The following is a 17,312-nucleotide window of genomic DNA, read 5'->3' as shown; positions in this document are numbered from 1 at the left end:
ACACACGCAGACACTAGTTGCTCGTGGTTCTGCACGCATCAACAAATGAGCACAACTTCAATCCTATCCCTCTCTCCATGCTAATAACCCTAGCCTCTTTTTTAAAGAGCCATGTGAGCGCCTGGAGACCATGCAAATGGTAACGGTGCGTGGTATAAGTCAACTTCACATAACATAACATCCCGTGAAGTGTTAAGGGATCTGAAATGAAATGGCGACAATGACATCATTGGGATTAGTAAATACAAAACAAGTGCGGAAATTGAGCTGGCACATACTGCAATGTGTTGCTCAGGTATGCATAACAGGTCACACGATAGTCTATTGCAACGGTGATGTGCTGTTTTGTATTATGATCTGAATGGCTTGTGAGGGGCCAGTGATATTTCTGCCACTTTGACACATACAATGGTCATGGATATTGTGGGGCTTCCTGAATACTGATCACCCCACCCCCCCAACTGAGCCACAGGGAAGAAGCAGACCTGGGCAAGGCTTAGGTTGATGGGACTTTGGGTATCTCAGGTGCTGTCCTGCTGTTTTAATAACCCATGTGAGATCTGTCATACCATTTAGTGAATGGGAGGCTGTAGGTCCATTGATGTATTTTGGGTTTATTTCCCTTAAAAATGATCCGCGTCGGCTAGAAAACGTCGCCTGAAGCTTGTGACAGCAATCATTGCTGATGCTCCCCGACAGAGATCGGCCTGCATGCTCTTCAGTATTGACACTGCTGGGGCACTACCCCGGAGCCACGACAAACGGGCGCGATGAAGCACAGTGCCTTCCGTTGTCATCATTGGCTCAGGATCCTCCAATAATAACACTTCCTCTGCCCGAAGGATCAGGAACTTGCTTCTGAATATGGGCGCGTGCACATACACAACAGACTCCCAACCCAGGGCACCGGGGTCCCCGCCGATACCTTCCAAAAGCAGAATCATTCCCCCACTGTCCTGTACTTGAAGGCAATGACCACTAACCTGAAACCTCCGCATGTCCCGGGGATTGCCAGCATTTTTTAAGCAGTTTTGGTTGCATTTGAGGAAGAATTTCAAGAAGAACCTGTAAAAGAAGAGAAGAAAGATAGTTTAGCCACACAGGCACAAAGTAGGAAGGAAAGCATAAGTTACGCAGTTCAAGATGCATCATCAAACTTTTGAACTATAAACTAGAAAGGTTTCCAGTTCAGCATCACCTGACCTTCCTGGAACTAGGAGCTCTGGGGGACAACATTCCCTGTATCTAACTCTTGACATAGAAAGTGGGGGCCACGAGTATCCAGCATTATCAAACTTTTGAAATGTGAATGAGGAGAACTTCCAGTTCAGCATCACCTGACCTTCCTGGAGCTAGAAACTAGGAATTCTGGGGGTGTCAACATGATCTATAATTAACGCTTGACATATAAAGTAGGGGCCACAGGAATCCTGCATTATTGGTTCCCTGGCCTACAACCTTAAGGTTGGCCAGTTTAGCAATATCTAGCTACTGGATTTCGAGCGAGGAGCTTTGAGTTCGGCATTGCTGGAGACTTGGCCAATGCGCGAGGAGCTCCGAGATGGCAATATTTCCAAATCCCCGACTTATGAATAAGGGGCCATGGAAATCCAGAACACATGGACTGCTGACTAACGGCCTAGGTCTTCATTATAAACCACTGACACATGTAGAACGGAAATCCAACATTTTCGGACCCCAAAGGTGTGCAAGTTCACCATGATTGGAAGTCCCTGACCTGTGTAAAAGAAGCCACCCAGCACAGCACTATGAAGCCTGGCACAAACACTGGGAGACCGACAAATTCACAAGTATCCGACCCTGACAAGCATCATGGTAAAGTTGATTGCCTGGCTCATGTATATTGGATAAGAGTATGGAATAATTTCCCAGATCTCCTCACGCGGGTATGCAAATTGCCGTTAGTGTTTTCAGCATTGGTACACATGCACCGAAGCAAACATTGAGGGGCAGGTGGAACTGTACAGGAGTCCTGCAATTGCCCTGCTCATGGCACAAAGGTAGAGCACAGAGTATTCAGAACTGTTACCCAGGCTGCCTATATGTGAATATCAAAAATCCTGTCATGACTGCTATTGGCAGCGTGCGCCTCGGCATATGTAATTCATTACCATCTGGGAAAATCTAAATATTGCTGATTTGTTGATAATTTTAAAAAAACACATACGTTCATATTGTTGACTTATTATATCATCTTCAGTTTGGTACAAAAACAGGGCTTATGTAGTTCACATTACAACTCCCACAGATAAGACAAAGAAAGAAAAAATAATATGCACAAGATCACACACTTAAGTTAAGTGTTGAAGCGGTGATTTGATACCAGTCCGCTACTCAGCGACTTGACCTACTTTTGTCTCATAACTACTTAGCCGGAATGTGTTCAAAGTGGGGCTTTCAAGAATACTAATTTTCAAAGACATGACTTGAAAAGTACACAAATCATGATGAACCAACTGGAAAAATATATAAACCCCTATAGAAATATGTAAATCAAAGAGGTTAATTATAAAATATGCTAAAACTAGTGTCATTATATCCTTCACAGAATTATGGATGGGCTAGGTCTGTGGACATCAGTCGATCACACATTTAGTCATGCATGGCATTGTGAATAGCGTGCGTTGGGGACACCTGGAGAACGGCGACATGAAGACATGGCATTCGTTGTGCTCAGTGCAATGTAATTATCCTCTAGAAACAAGAATAAACCATACCAACATTGCCATTACTGCTTCTGCAATTGTATGTCTTCGATCTACCCATTCCATGTTTCATCCCCTTTCACATGCAGTGCTCAGAAGAATCCTGTATGGATGCGATTCTTTGTAAATCACCAAATTAATAAGCAGATAAATGGGCAATGTTAAATCCTGCTAGTTGACCACAGTGAAGGCATTTCCATCCCTCTTTCTCCTGGCCTATATCAAGCCGGTATCAGAATGCGGGCCCTACCCCTTGCCTGATTGCAAAGTAGGAAGCAGGGGTGAAAGGAGGCTCCTTACCCCTGACCGTCCTTCCATCATCAGATAGACACAAGGGAGTCTGTGCTTCCAGGAAGAGAAAGACACAATCATTGTCTCGTTCCGAGCCAAGGTACATAAAAAAAATATATGTGTGCATCTTTGTGAATGTATGTATTGGTGTGACAGAGTGTTTGTGGGAATGAGTGAGTGAGTGTGTGAGAGAGAGAGAGAGAGAGAGAGAGAGAGAGAGAGAGAGAGAGAGAGAGAGAGAGAGAGAGAGAGAGAGAGAGAGAGAGAGAGAGAGAGAGAGAGAGAGAGAGAGAGAGAGAGAGAGAGAGAGAGAGAGAGAGAGAGAGAGAGAGAGAGAGAGAGAGAGAGAGAGAGAGAGAGAGAGAGAGAGAGAGAGAGAGAGAGAGAGAGAGAGAGAGAGTGTGTGTGTGTGTGTGTGTGTGTGTGTGTCTGTCCCTGCATGTATGACGAGTTTGAATGAGTGCGCATGAATGACTCGTTGTGTCTGCCTGTGTATGTGGTTTCCATGGGACAGGGAAAGCTCCAGATTTATGTTGTGCAGCATGGAAATGTTTTTGCAGGGCAATAGGAACATATATGGATAAAGTGGGTACAGGCAGAATGAACATGTATTTATACAGGCATTACGGACATATTTTGGGAGGAGCCTAAATAAACATGTTTTACGGTGGCATTGCTGGAGTATTTTCGGCAGAGAGAGCATGGAGATGTTGTACATTGGCAATGCCACCATTTTCTGGGCACAGAGAGCATGAATATATTTAGGTGGCAATACTGTCATATTTTGGGCAACAAGAGTGTGAACTCATTTTATAGTAGAAATAGCTGCATATCATGGGCACAAACAGCAAGAAAATGTTGCAAATTGGCAATACTGGCATATTTTGGGTACTCCAGCATGAACATATTTTGCAATGGCAATACATGGATATTTTTGGCACAGAAAATGACAATGTTTTACATGGGAAATACTGGCATATTCTGCTCAGAGTGGGCATGAGCATGTTTTACAATGACAGTACTGGCGTATTTGGCCACAGACATCATAAACATGTTTTATAGCGGCAACCCTGGCATACATTGGAGACAGTCAGCATGACTATTATTTAAGTGACAATATTGGTATATATTAAGCATATGCAGCACAAAAATTTCTTCTTATAATGGCATTATTGTCATATATTGCAGGCACAGGTGTTAGGAAAGTGTTTGACAGGGGCAATGGTGGCATATATAATGTGGGTAATGTGAGTGGCTATTCAACGCCTAGTAAATAGATGAATGTATCCTCTCCTAGTCCCTTGTGCATTGCTGAAAAACACCTCAGCAGTGCAGGAAACCCTCAAAGCCTACACCCAAGGTGCCCGGCAGTATTTGCATACAGGCCTTACAATGAACAGTTTCTCTTCCAGAGTGTTGCCCTTAATGTGAATGCCTCCTTCGACCTTTCTCGTCTTCCATTTCATATTTTACAAACTTGCCTCTAATTTAATTCTCTTATAATGCATCCCAGTGGCATACTTACCAATTCACTACATACACTACTGACACAGCTTCTCTCTTCTACACCCAAAGCCAATCTGGTATGGCTCAGGCAGGAGATCCTTTTTCCAACACTCCTTTTGTGAGCCCCTGCTCTCATTCAACACACATCTAATTTCTGGCTCTGACACCACCGTCAGAAGTCTTGGTTTTACTAGACACTCTGCGACTATCAGTAGGATGGAATCCAATAGTATTATTTATTTAGTAGTCCCACAACTGCCAGGCACTCTGTATCACATCTCAAGGCCATCATGCATCCAAACATGACTTTTGGGAATACTACCACCACTCTAGTAATTGCCTCAATGCAGGTTCTGCTGGCTAATAAGGGGCGCTCATGTCCCTTAATTTTAATTGTATTTGCTTCTGGCAATAACTCTAAAACCGACACATTCATCCAACCTATCACTATAACTCACCCTCATGTTTTCTTTTCCCTACATTTTGTGAGTTAAGTCTGCACGTTTTTGTCATTTTGACTTTTGCCACTCTTCCCCTTTCCTGCTCTCATAGGTCCCATTTCATTTTCACCCACAGACCTCAGTGACTCTCTAGACACAGAGTCGCAATTCACTTCTACATAGAAAAGATTTGGCACATTAAGACCACTATGACAGTGATGTGATCTGCACAGTGACAATGACTAATAACATACAAAATATACTTTACAGTGGTGGCATACATTGTGGGTACAGGCATCCTGCACAGGTGCTTTACAGTGGAAGTGCTGGCATGTGTTTTGGGAACAAGCATCGTGTATTGTGTTTTAAAGTGGCAATGCTGTCATATTTTGTGGTCACGTAATTAAGCAAGTGTTTCATAGTTGAAATGATGGCCTATATTGTCAACAAATGGGTCATAAATGTATGTTTTACAGCAGCAATGCTGGAGTACATTGTGGGCACAAGTATCATGAAAATATGTTACATAATGTTATTGTGTTCTATTGGTGACATGGAACGTATTTTCGTGTGCTACACTTCGGAACAGATTGTAAGTTGCATGGTCTAGTGCCCATTTTTTTTACAACAATGGCCTGCTAAATGCACAATTTTAAACCGTTATTTTCTACTTTTTATCAGGGGGATACCCTGTCCCATCCTGAAATGGCTTGGTTGGTTTAGGCTCACTTGCAATGTGCAGCCGCTCGTGGCAAGGTAGGGGAAATATTAAGGCTCCTCCATGGACACATTCACCCACCACCACTGAGAAAGCCAATTATTCTCAGTTCAGGGCCGGTTCCCAGACACTCCTTTCTAATAGAACCATCTGCCTTAGATGGCAAGCTCCGATTTCAGAGCAGGCTGACAACTGTGCCCTCCTCTCAATCATCGCCCCCACTAATCATAGGCCATGGTCAGCAACACGCCGAGTACTAAGAGACTGTGCTAGGGTGATCGGTTATTAAAGACATTTAAAGAACACATCTACATATATGAAAACCACTGTATCTCGTCTTTCCATTGAAAGGGTTTCCATTGAAACCCTTTCCAATTAAAATTTTGCATCGACATTTTTTGCATCGAATGCACATATTTTTGCATCAAATGCATATATGGATGAGGAGAAGGGTTATTTTTCGTTTGGGTAGGGCTCTAAGGGTAAAAAACGGGGGGTTGAGGGACCCCTCAAAAAATGCACAAAAATAAAACATTCGATGGAAAATATTTGTTGGAAAGGGTTTCGATGGAAACCCTTTCAATGGAAAGGGCATAAAGCGAAAATCACTGTATCTGTGTGTTTGAGCATGTCTTTCGGTGTGTATACATGTCTGGTTGTGTGGTGTTTTGAATGGTGCCACATACAGAATCATTCCCAATTTCAGAGCACTTCCTATCAGGTGTTAAAATTACTGGTGTCATTACCCACATTTGTGGTACCCAATTTGCGACTTTGGAATGATGAAGGAATGAGTCAGCCCGGCAGAGTTTCGAACCCTCACTAAAGGCGCACACACTATGTGTAGGGCTATCTGCTTTATGGAGGCATAGAGCTCTATAGAGGAGCACAGGCAACTCAGAGCTTCACAAATGTGCACCGCCAAGTCACACCCATACATTGCAGAACAGCCAGGGCACAACTTTATATTTGAAGGAGCACAGGCACAAACAACATACAGGCTAATAGTCCTCCAGATTTACATAGAAACACAGGCAATGTGCAGCACTGTAAAGGAGCAGGGCCGACACACGCGCCATACAGGACTATAGCGAATATACAGCTTTATATAGCAGCATATCCGAGGTGGATGTTTATATATTAGTGCAGTCAACCTGCAACTGTATTGAATTATAGAGCTGTACAATGGAACACAGCCAATGCACGGCTTTACAAATGAGTACAGCTAACGAGCAGCTTTACAAGAGAGCAAACGGGCAGGTGCCGAGAGGAACGCATGCAACACACAACTTTGAAAGGGGGAGCGCGCAGCGTACAGTTTTGTGTACAACTGCACAGCCGCCCACAGGGCCTGTCCCAGATATGAGCACATTTCCCAGGCCAGGCCTCGCGAGCTGGCAGTGCACAGACTGGTACTTCGAATCCTGACTGATGCCTCTCAGCTGGCAAAGCCTTTGCACTTGTGCCAACATGGGGTTACGAAAGTCAAGCAAACCGCAGATAATCCTGTCAAAGGGTAGCAGGATGCCGTGAAGTGAACGTCTGCCCCTTCCCCCTGCCCCCCCCAGGGATGAACCTGATGCTCTTCTGTCAGCGGCTGATCATTTAGAGCACAAGGGATGAAGGGCGCGGACACTCGATCCGCTGCCCACAGTGGCCCCGCGCCATAGAATGCTGGCAAGATTCCACCCCACCCACACCCTGTGCAGCGGGCCCAGGCCTAAAACACAAGGCACAAGCATCTGTTGAGAGCCAAAGACAGCCTGTCCATTGGTGCCAGCCAACCACGGGTCCTTGTGCCAACCCCACACAGTCCCATATAATGGGTGCAGCCTAGCACAGGTCCTTGTAAATGATGCCAACTACAACCAGGCTTTACCACTGGCACCGACCTCTAATATGCGCTTTCAACTGGTACCAGTGTTACTGGAACCGGTGCCAAGCACAAAACAGTCTTAACAACGCCACCAAACTCACATGGGCCCAAATATCGGGTGTCAATCAAACACCTGCGATTGTAACAAGAGCCCATCCCTACTCAGGCTCAGCATAAGGTGCTTCACAGAAGGCATGCTGGGAAGGCTAGCGAGAGCTGCGGAACCTGGGCCTCACCAGGAAATGGAGGCCATAGAGAGATGGCATTTGCTAAACCTTGTGAGTTTGTTGGAAGAAAACAGACTTTCTGTCTCCATCAAATCACATACTCCTACCCTCTGAATGGGGGTCCCTCTGTGGGATTTGCCTACGGTAAACACATGTACCATACATGACACTTCACTGCCCTTGATGCTGAAGGGCGGGAGCGGACTACAGGTTGAGACATATGCATATAATAAAAGGTGTTGGGGTTTCCTGCTCTTTGCCAGCTGTGCAACCAGGCCTCTCGCAGGCCTGCTTCGATTGACTCATCAGTATGCGCTGCCACCAGCAGGACGGACAATGGGCAGGGAGCCTTTAATAGTTAATTAGTCTGGGCATGGGCGAAGGAAGATTTTGCCCTCTTCTTCTTGAGATGCCTTCCTCTACTCCTGGCTATCACATTCCAAATAAATGGGAAAGGGGGGCAGAACCTGTAGGCTGTGTCCACCCAGAGTACACAGATCTATGTGTTTGTTGTGCAGTGAGCATAGAAAAATGTCTATGGATTAGCCCCACACATTTTCCGAGGTTGATCTCCCATCATTCAATTTCTTTAAAAAATACCAAAAGCCCAGGTGAGAGCACACCCGCTGTACAGATGGTGGAATTCCTCACACAAGGGTCCACAGTGATGGCAGGACTAAGGATTCAGAACAGTAAGGGATTCCTGGAGCAGAAGTGCAACTATGACCAGGGATTGTGAGCAGGGAGGTATTCTTGGGGTCAGAGTCCAGCTGAGACCAGGAATTCTGAATATGTAGGGAATCATGGGGCAGGAGTACAACTGAGATCAGGGATTCCAAACAAGGAGGGATTCATGGGGCAGTAGTACAACTGAGATCAGTGATTCCAAACAGGGAGGGCTTCGTGGAGTTCAAGTGCAGCAGCTTGGACAGGGATTCTGAACAGTGAAAGATTGCTGGGGTTCAAGTCCATCAGACATCAGGAATTCTGAACGGCGAGGGTTTGCTGGGATCAGAGTGCTGGTGGGACAAGGCCTTTTGAACAATCAGGGAAAGCTGGGGACAGCGGAGACCAGGGACCAGGGATTCTCAACAATGTGGGATAACCGCGTCTGAGTTAGGCCCAGGGGTCCAGGATGATAAGGTCTGTGAGTGGTCATGATTGTGCTGCAACAGGACTTGCTTACCAAAAATCCTCGTCACCGAAGAGTTCAGGGCCCCTGCTTTTGAGAATCTGAGAAAGTTGCATCGCTGGTGCAGCATGAGAAAGGAAACTACACTTGCGGCCAAAGAGCCCCGCTGCACATTAATTTGATTATTGCCCGACCTTCGCTGAACTACATATCTAGCTAAGCGCAAGAACTGTCGCAGCCTGACTCTAAAATGCCCCATTCTAACACTGTCTAATGGAGGCCCAGTCTAACTCAACTACTGCCCCAGCCGAGCTCAAAGTACTCCCTGTCCAAACTAAATTACTGACCCAGCTTATCCGCAACTACTGCCCACGCAATCTCCACCAATGTCCCAGCCTGACCCAAGTCATTCTCCAAATAGACCTGAACTATTGCCCCAGCCGACCGCTGCTACTCCCACCACTAATTCAGATGCCACCATGGGCTATTTAAGATGCAGCCTCATCAAAACCCAACTATTGCCCTGGCCAATCCCACTTACTGCCTCTGGAAAACCCTAGTTCTGACCTCAACACCTACCGCAAGGCAAACCATCTAGTGCCCCAGTCTAACATATTAATTGTACGGCGAAAAGCTACAGCCCCAGCTAAAACCAACTACCTCGGCCTATCGTGGGTATCACCTCAGCTAAACTTAACTGAACCCAGAACCTACGAGCGACCCTCCAATTCAAAAAGACACCCCAGATGTAAACCAGCAGGTAGCCTAAGCTTTCACCCGCCTGGGACTCCCATCAGCCCCAAGGGGCTGTGCCCATCAAGAACACAAGAACCAGTGACCATTCCTGGGGCATGGCAGTGGCTGGCAAGCGGCGGTACCCTCTTTGCTCTGCTTACAGGGCTCGTCTCCTTAGGCCTTCAGCTGCTGCGCTGCGTCACCAGCACCACATGAGTGAGAGACATGCCAGAACCCCGGAATTAACCTCGGACATTGCGCCCACCAGAGATCTAACGCGTGAAAAGCCCAAATGAAAACCTGCGCCGCCATGTGATATTTGGAATGCGAGCTGCCCATGCCAGGCGTGGGACGGAGGACATGAGCACGGCCTGGCATAAAAGCAAGCCGCGTGCCTGTCCGCGCAGGGCACGCTTTCTAGGGACCAGGGATCATGGATGGGGGAGCCTGGGACGAGGAGAGCAGAGTGCGCTGCAGCCCGCCCCAGGAATGAGGCACACTTTCCATGCGGCACTAGTGTCACGTTTGATGGCTTTCGAGTGAGAAGAGAACTATTGAGAGTCGTGAGCCTGAAGAGTGCAGTGCCGAGCAACACCCAGCTCTCAACATCCCCACAGCGGGGCGGTGCTCAGTGACCGCACATGCACGTGGCACCGGCGCTGCCTGCCTGAACAGCTGGCGCAGTAACGCCACAGGCCCTCTGCGACGGCGCAACTGGTGGCAATTCCACACAGAGCGGTGCGGAGCTGTGCAACTGCACGCGTGGGCTACACTGGTGGGCTGCTGTGTGACCGAGCACTTGTATAACTGTACAGTAAGGTTACACAGGTGAAGTGCGGTATGCCTGTGCGTGAATGCATGTTACACAAGCTATGCAACTGTACGTGTATATCACTGGTCTGGTGTGTGTATACGACCCCCTTGGCTGCACCTAGGACATTGGGACACGGTGTAAACTCTCCTACGAGTAGAGAGAGCGTCTAAGATGTAAAAGCAATGATTAGGAGCAACCTTCCAGTTACATAATGTTGAGTTCGTTTATGTACGATGTCTATAGTCGACGTGTACGTTTGATGTCTTCTGTTGATAGGTATATGTGCTTTATCTAAAATGTTCTTGATGCCAAACATCTTCTTTGTTAACCATACACTAGCACTTTACATGTGGAGGGTTTGGGGATGCACTTGCACTTTTTCTATGGGGCACTTTAATATGGCTAAAGAATTGCCATTTTCATTGGCTATATGCTACCTATGGCTCATGGATTTTATGAGTATGCCCTGTACCAATACATGTTTTCATGAGATTGTGGTAATCTATATGCTTGAGCAGGAACAGGAACGTGGAATACTGTATATATATTATACAGGTGCTGTGTGACTGTATATGCACTGCAACTTGTTCTATTTTTACACCTATTTTCCCATTTTCATCTCTTTGATGTCCCCATAGCCTGTTCTCCAAAATCCAAACACTCCTGTCCCCCATACTCTCAAACTGTATTCCTTTATTTCTTTCTCTATTGATCTCTTCCTCCCCCCTGTCCAGGGCCGTTTCTAAGGAGCGGGCAAAGAGGGCAGCTGCCTGGAGCACAGACTGGAAAAGGGCACTGCAAACAGAAGTGTGAATCTGTTCCAGACTAATCTTTTGACCGAATTAAAATCCTAATCTGGTGGGGGCTGAGGACAGAACCGTGTGTTGATATGTCGGTTTCAATGTCCATCTGGACCCCCTACCACATGCTGGCAGTACAGGCCCCAAAGAGTGCAACTCAAACCCGTCAGGAAATCAGAAAAGACCCCAAGTTATTTAGCTGGAAAACCATTTGTTGTGGTCACAGATTTATTACATGAACAACTATGTATGCATTATATGTAAACATGATTATGGCAGTTATTCATACAAGATATTGTTCCACTACTACATAAACCAGAGGGGCAGGACAATCTGGGCCCCACAACACCCCCTGTAAGTTGCTCCTGAGGCTGGCGCGAAAATGTAGAAAACCCCCAACAACTCACCCAGGCATTCAGGGTTCAGGCAATGTCATCTGAATACCTTGATAACTAAATACTTCAACTCGGCCCACGCCCCCATTTTCTGCCAATGGACATTACCAGTGAGTGCTGACCTCCCACGCCTATCAGAGGGAAAATTATGGAACATTAATAATGCAGTGGGTCAAAAATTAATTGATATCACTGTCACAGTGCCTCGAGGCAAAGCACTTAACGCTTAACACATGTCATACTCCTGTAGTTATCTAGCTATGGGTGGGATGGTGGGAAAAGCAGGACTGGATTCTGCAGCCTCCAGAGAAGTGTAGCATGCCAGACTGGAAAAGAAAGTTCCTTGGATATTGGGTGCTAATTAAAGCGCCCTACACTCATGCTGCGTTGCCCTCCTCACCCCCCCAGACACCAAAAGGCCGCCACGAGATTTGCTGCCCCATTTAATTCAAGCACTGGCAGTAGCCGTGTGACAATGATGACCATACACATTACCCTGCATGCATGGCTGTCACTTTTCCTGGGTGCCCCACACCCTGCGGACCTAGAGGGTGCAGTCCTAATGCCCTTTTTGATTTACCATCCCAAACCTAAGCAGGACTTGGTTAGTATAAATGTACCTTAGCGTGGATGGGGCCGTGCAGTCCCTTAGAAATGTATGACCCAAAGAGACACTTGTCAGGGCTGCGGTGCGGAGGACCAAGGAGGCGCTAAAAAGACACAGTGGGAAGAAAGCCAGAAAAGACTAAAGAGAAGAGAAAGTGGGACAGGTGGGTGGGGAGGAAACAGGGGGTAGAGGGGCAGGGGTAGGTGTGTGAGAAAATGCAGGGCTAAGGCAGAGAATGAGTTAAGGGAAGAGAATGAATGGCAAACAACATGAAAAAAGTGAACGAAAATGCGAGAATGAAAGAAAAGGGAATAAAGGAAAAAAGAAAAGAGGGTGGAAATAAAAAAAGACCAGGATTGAGAGAGCGCGAAGGGCAGAAGCATTCACCAGTCGCAGAGCTGCACTTCGCCCTTCTAGGCGGCTGAAGGAGCCTCTTCCACGACAAAGCTGAGTGCCCGCAAGCAGCGCGTGGCATTGTACGTCTGTGCTTTGCAGCCTCTCAGAGCCCTTCAGCAGCTCCTTGCGAGCGTTGCCAGTCAAGGGCCACTCCAACTGATCGCTGGGCTATCATCACACACTCCCAGAGAAGTGTTTCCAACGGGCTTCCTGACTGGAGAATAAGGGGCTGAGCCTCGAGAGGAGCTTTGGTGTCTACCGAATGCATGCACTCATGGCATCCTTGGTTAAACCTGCTCCCAAGCAGGGCTGGACTGGGAACCAAAAGAGGCCCTGGAAATAATGTTCTGCAAGCCCAAACCTTTTCCTATGGGAAAATGTGGAAATACCACACAAAAGAGGCCCAGGGAGCAGAGGCCTACCGGGAAATCTCCAGAGTTCCATGTACGCCAGTCCCCTCCTGGTCCCAAGCCCGGACTAAGAGCCAATGATTCCAAGTCAATGGCACCGTCAGTCGGGAACCCACATTTAATAAGTATACAATACGTGGCTGAGTAGTGCTGTAAAAGGCTAGCAAGGTAGGTCTCCTCTAAGTAAGCAAACCGAGAGCATGGCGCTGCACCAGGGCATGACCCCAAAAAAGGTTTGCATGCAGCAACACTGTCATCAGGGCATAGCAGGGGTTCCGTGCCTTTGCAAAAAAAAAAATCCGGCAGTGGAGGTAGTCACTGAAAATTTCTGGGCATTACCGGTGGTGCCAGACATACCAGATCTCACTGCGGGGAAGAGGGGGCTGTGACGAATGAACTTCACGGGCACCACAGGTCCAGTGATGTATATCGGCTTCTAAACCATCAATCAGCCCCACACCTCCAGAAGGAATCCAAACAGATCGGAAACACAAGTCAATTATAAACCCCCTTGTCCAATTTTGGCAACATGGATGGAATGGCAGGCTTATCTCCGAAAGATCGTAGATCGTTGGTTAGTTGCAAAACAGCGAAAATACAATTACCCAATGATAAAAGGGACTGTCCAGTCAAGGTTGTATAAAAATATCTACTTTATTATTATCACAACAGACAGTCCTAGCACACTACAAAATATAACCCTCCCTGTAAAGGAATGCAGACAGTTTCAAAGAAGGAAAAGGGATGTACTCTGGATACCGACAGGAGGGTAGTCGGTAAAGTAATGAATCGCAATAGTTCAAGGATACTTGGTTTCATCACAAAGTGAGCAATGGGTCTTAAAATGTCACTAGGGGCCTTTAGAGAAGGGGTAAGGGGGACAGAACCCCAATGTACCTTGTGCTGTGGATGTTCTTGTTGCTCGACAGGGTCGAGTTGATTTCAGGGTGCTTGCCAGCTTCTGCAACAGAGTTCAAGAAGTGAGACAGCTGCGGGTATCAATTCGGCGAGCGAGGCTGGACGGACGGCTGCAGGCTGGCCTACACGGCAGCTCAGGGTCAGGATTGACTGTCTCAGTGTTAGTTGGTGGTTCTGAGGCACTGGTCAAGACATCTCAGATGGCTTTAGTGACTGTGGCGTCACAGCGGTCCAGACCGTTGCAGCTTGAGGGGTTCAACTGGGTTGACATTTAAGGCAGACGTTGGTAGATGCTTGTCGATGCACTCCTCCTAGCTTCTTCTCTGGGCTTGTGTTCTCCTTTAAGGCAGACTGCCCAAAGCTAAGGAGTGTGTTGCAGGCAGCTGCCTTGTCCTTTGTTTAAAGTACAGAGACTCGCTGGAACTTCCCACCTAGGAAGCTTGCTGTAGAGCCTAGCAGGGCACGCTGTGTGCTGGCTGGGTATCGGTTCTGGAGCTGCTGGAGGGTCCTCTGGATTTGGTATCTCCCACTGTTCCCTGGGAGATGCTTAGGGGAGGGATCTTGCTTCCCTTTTGGAGGGCCTGGCCTTCCTTCACTGGCGGAAGATGTAAGGCAGACTGTAATTTCAGTCAGGGTCAAATGCTGAGTTCTTCTTGTTACTCCTTGCAAAGTCTTCAGATGATCTGCCAAAAGAGGGGATTCAGCCCTCTTTTAAAGCCAAATGGGCTATAGTGATTGGTGTAGGCTCAGCCTACCTTAATGAAACAATCCTGGGTCCCCACCAACCATCTCCTGTATGCATGAGGTCATAACTAGAGTGCTTTGCAGCAGAAAAGGTAAAGGGGTGAAAACATGTAATACTAAGTCCATCTTCCTGTCTGTTGTGGATCAAAGTGTTTCTCTAGTTAATTTAGCTCTCTGTGGTTCCTGATTAAAGTAGCAGGTCTCAGTTGAAGCCGCAGAGGGACCAGACTTTCTGTCTCTGCCAAATCACACACTTCTACCTTCTGAATGGGGTCCCCCTGCAGGGATGACTACTGCAATTTTTTTTGTGACTGTGTGAGATCACCCAGCATATTGATACCACCTAAAATCATTGTTTTGAAATCTAGTGCAATATCAATCCCTAACACACATATGCACATTCCACATATATCAGACCAAAATCCACGAATTCTAGAGCAGTGCCACAACATGTGCTCCAATGTACCAACCTCACTTAAACACTTCCAACAATCATTAGATTCAGACATTCCACGTCTCATCATCCTCTCCGGACTCCAGTAAACCCTGTTCAATATTTTTATCTGTCTAGATCTTTCACCCAAATGGAGTGAACACAGTCTCACATTGCTACACATCTCCAACCACTCCACCTCTGTAATATCACAACCCAGCCGATGACTCCATTCTTCCTTCAAATGCACATTTTCTTTATATTTAGAAACAATATGCTTATTTACCCTACCAGCAAGACCTCCCTCACCTGGCTTTCCTGCAGCAGTCAACAATTCCACATTCAGATCCTCCTCCAACTTCGCCATCCCAATACTTCTTTTCAAGCACTTATAATCATACTGCGAAAAATGTTCAATGTGCCATCTCTCACATACCTCTTTTCCCTCTTGCTCTTGCCGACTTCTGTATCCATTCCTTTACCATTGGCTCTTTCCCTCTATCCCTCAAGCACTCCCTTGTGCACCCTCTCCTAAAAAAGCTGTCTGCTGACCCCTCCTGCCCGGCTAACTATCGCCCTATCTCCACCACCCCCTTCCTGGGTAAACTCTTGGAGAGGTTGGTACTCCCCCCAATTGATCCTTCATACTGAACTTGTTGGTTGCCTCCATGACCATCAATCTGGATTCCGGACATCCACAGGCATGGAAATTGCTCTCGAACACTTGTGTAGACATGCACACAGATCTTGATTCTAACACTCCTGCTGTTCTCATTCTCTTCGATCTTTCCTCTGCCTTTTACACAGTCAACCATTCTATCCTCATAAAACGTCTTTGTGATAGCCTCCGCATCACGGATAGAATGCTGGAATGGCTAGCCTCTTGCTCACTAACCCCCCTTCTGAATTGCAACTGGGCCCATTCTCCTTCGCCACCTCACTCTCTATCTGCAGTGTCTCAAAGGGCTCTTTCCTATCGCCGTGGCTCTTCAATATCTATCTCGCCCCTCTTGCACGCCTGATCTCCTCCTTCGCTCGTCATTTCCAGTGTTATGCTGATGACATACAGCTTTCCTTCAAACTTCCCTCTGGTTCCTCATCTTCCTCCTCTCTCATCTCGGATTGTCTGACAGCCATCCAGGCATGGTGTGTGGCTAACGATCTCTGTCTTAATGCCAGTAAAATGGAGATCCTTCCCATTGGGACACCTGCACCCTGATTCCTGCACACGCTCTGTCCGCCCTCTTGGGCCCTCTACCCTCACCATCCTGTGAGGCCAAAAACCCCTGGGTCATCTTCGACTCTGCTCTCTCCTTCACCCCTGACATCATGGACCTTCCCAAGAAGTCCCACTTAAAGCTTCACCTCCTTAGAGGCATTCTACCTTTCCTCACCTTTACCCATAAGCTCAATGTCTCCAGAGTTCTGGTCCTCTCAAGGCTGCACTATTGCAATAGCCTCTTCCTTAATCTCAGCCTTTCCTCCCTATGCCTACTTCAGTTAATCCAGAAAAGGGCTGCAAGACTTATCCTTGGCCTCAAGCCCAGGGACAGTATCTCTCCAGCCCTAAAATCTCTCCACTGGCTCCCAAGGTTCACAAGGATTAAATTTGAGATTCTCTGCATGTTCCACAAGGTTTTCTGGGGCCTGGGACCACGCTATCTCCAACCTTCTCTCCCTAAATACTTCCCTGCTAGAGTGTTCCGCTCCTCTAACTCCAACTCTCTGCTTGTCAAACGATTGTCCAAGCACAGAGTGGGGGGGCAGGTCGCTCTCTTCGGGTGGTGCCTCTCTCTGGAACAGCCTCCCTGCCCCTCTCAGACTTGAGACAGACCTCCTTAAGTTCTGGGCACTTCTCAAATCTCTGCTTTTCTCTACCTCTTTCCCTCTCTCCCTTCCCTGCGGATCACCCCAATGCTGCTGAGACTGGTGCCCTGATCCTTTCATTAATCTCACAGGTTACCAGGCCCTCCACCCAGTCGACACCAACACCCCCCAAACCCCTCAGCACTGCCCTTGCCGGCCCCCTGCCTGGCGACTGTGCATCCCACCCTTGGGATTCCTAAACCCTAGCATTTAGCCAGTGGCCTCCTCCTGTGGCTCCCCTTGGCACTTCCCTCCCGGGTTCCCACCATCACTTTCCG

The 17,312-nt window shown here is 47.3% G+C and overlaps 1 protein-coding gene across 3 annotated transcripts in view; it reads right to left on the bottom strand.

Moving 5' to 3' along the window:
* EBF1 (EBF transcription factor 1) overlaps positions 1–17,312 on the bottom strand; it is a 743,411-nt gene that overhangs the window by 243,139 nt on the left and 482,960 nt on the right. For all 3 annotated transcript variants that reach the window (XM_069653918.1, XM_069653920.1, XM_069653919.1), the window contains exon 7: positions 984–1,065. In XM_069653918.1, the coding sequence (XP_069510019.1) occupies positions 984–1,065 (82 nt within the window). The remainder of the gene's footprint in view (positions 1–983; positions 1,066–17,312) is intronic.

This window comes from Ambystoma mexicanum, chromosome 3q (genome assembly GCF_040938575.1).
Source record: "Ambystoma mexicanum isolate Mex_15411 chromosome 3q, UKY_AmexF1_1, whole genome shotgun sequence".
Classification (NCBI taxonomy): domain Eukaryota; kingdom Metazoa; phylum Chordata; class Amphibia; order Caudata; family Ambystomatidae; genus Ambystoma; species Ambystoma mexicanum.
Note: the sequence above shows the minus strand (reverse complement) of the source record. Positions and strands in the feature narration are given on the sequence as shown.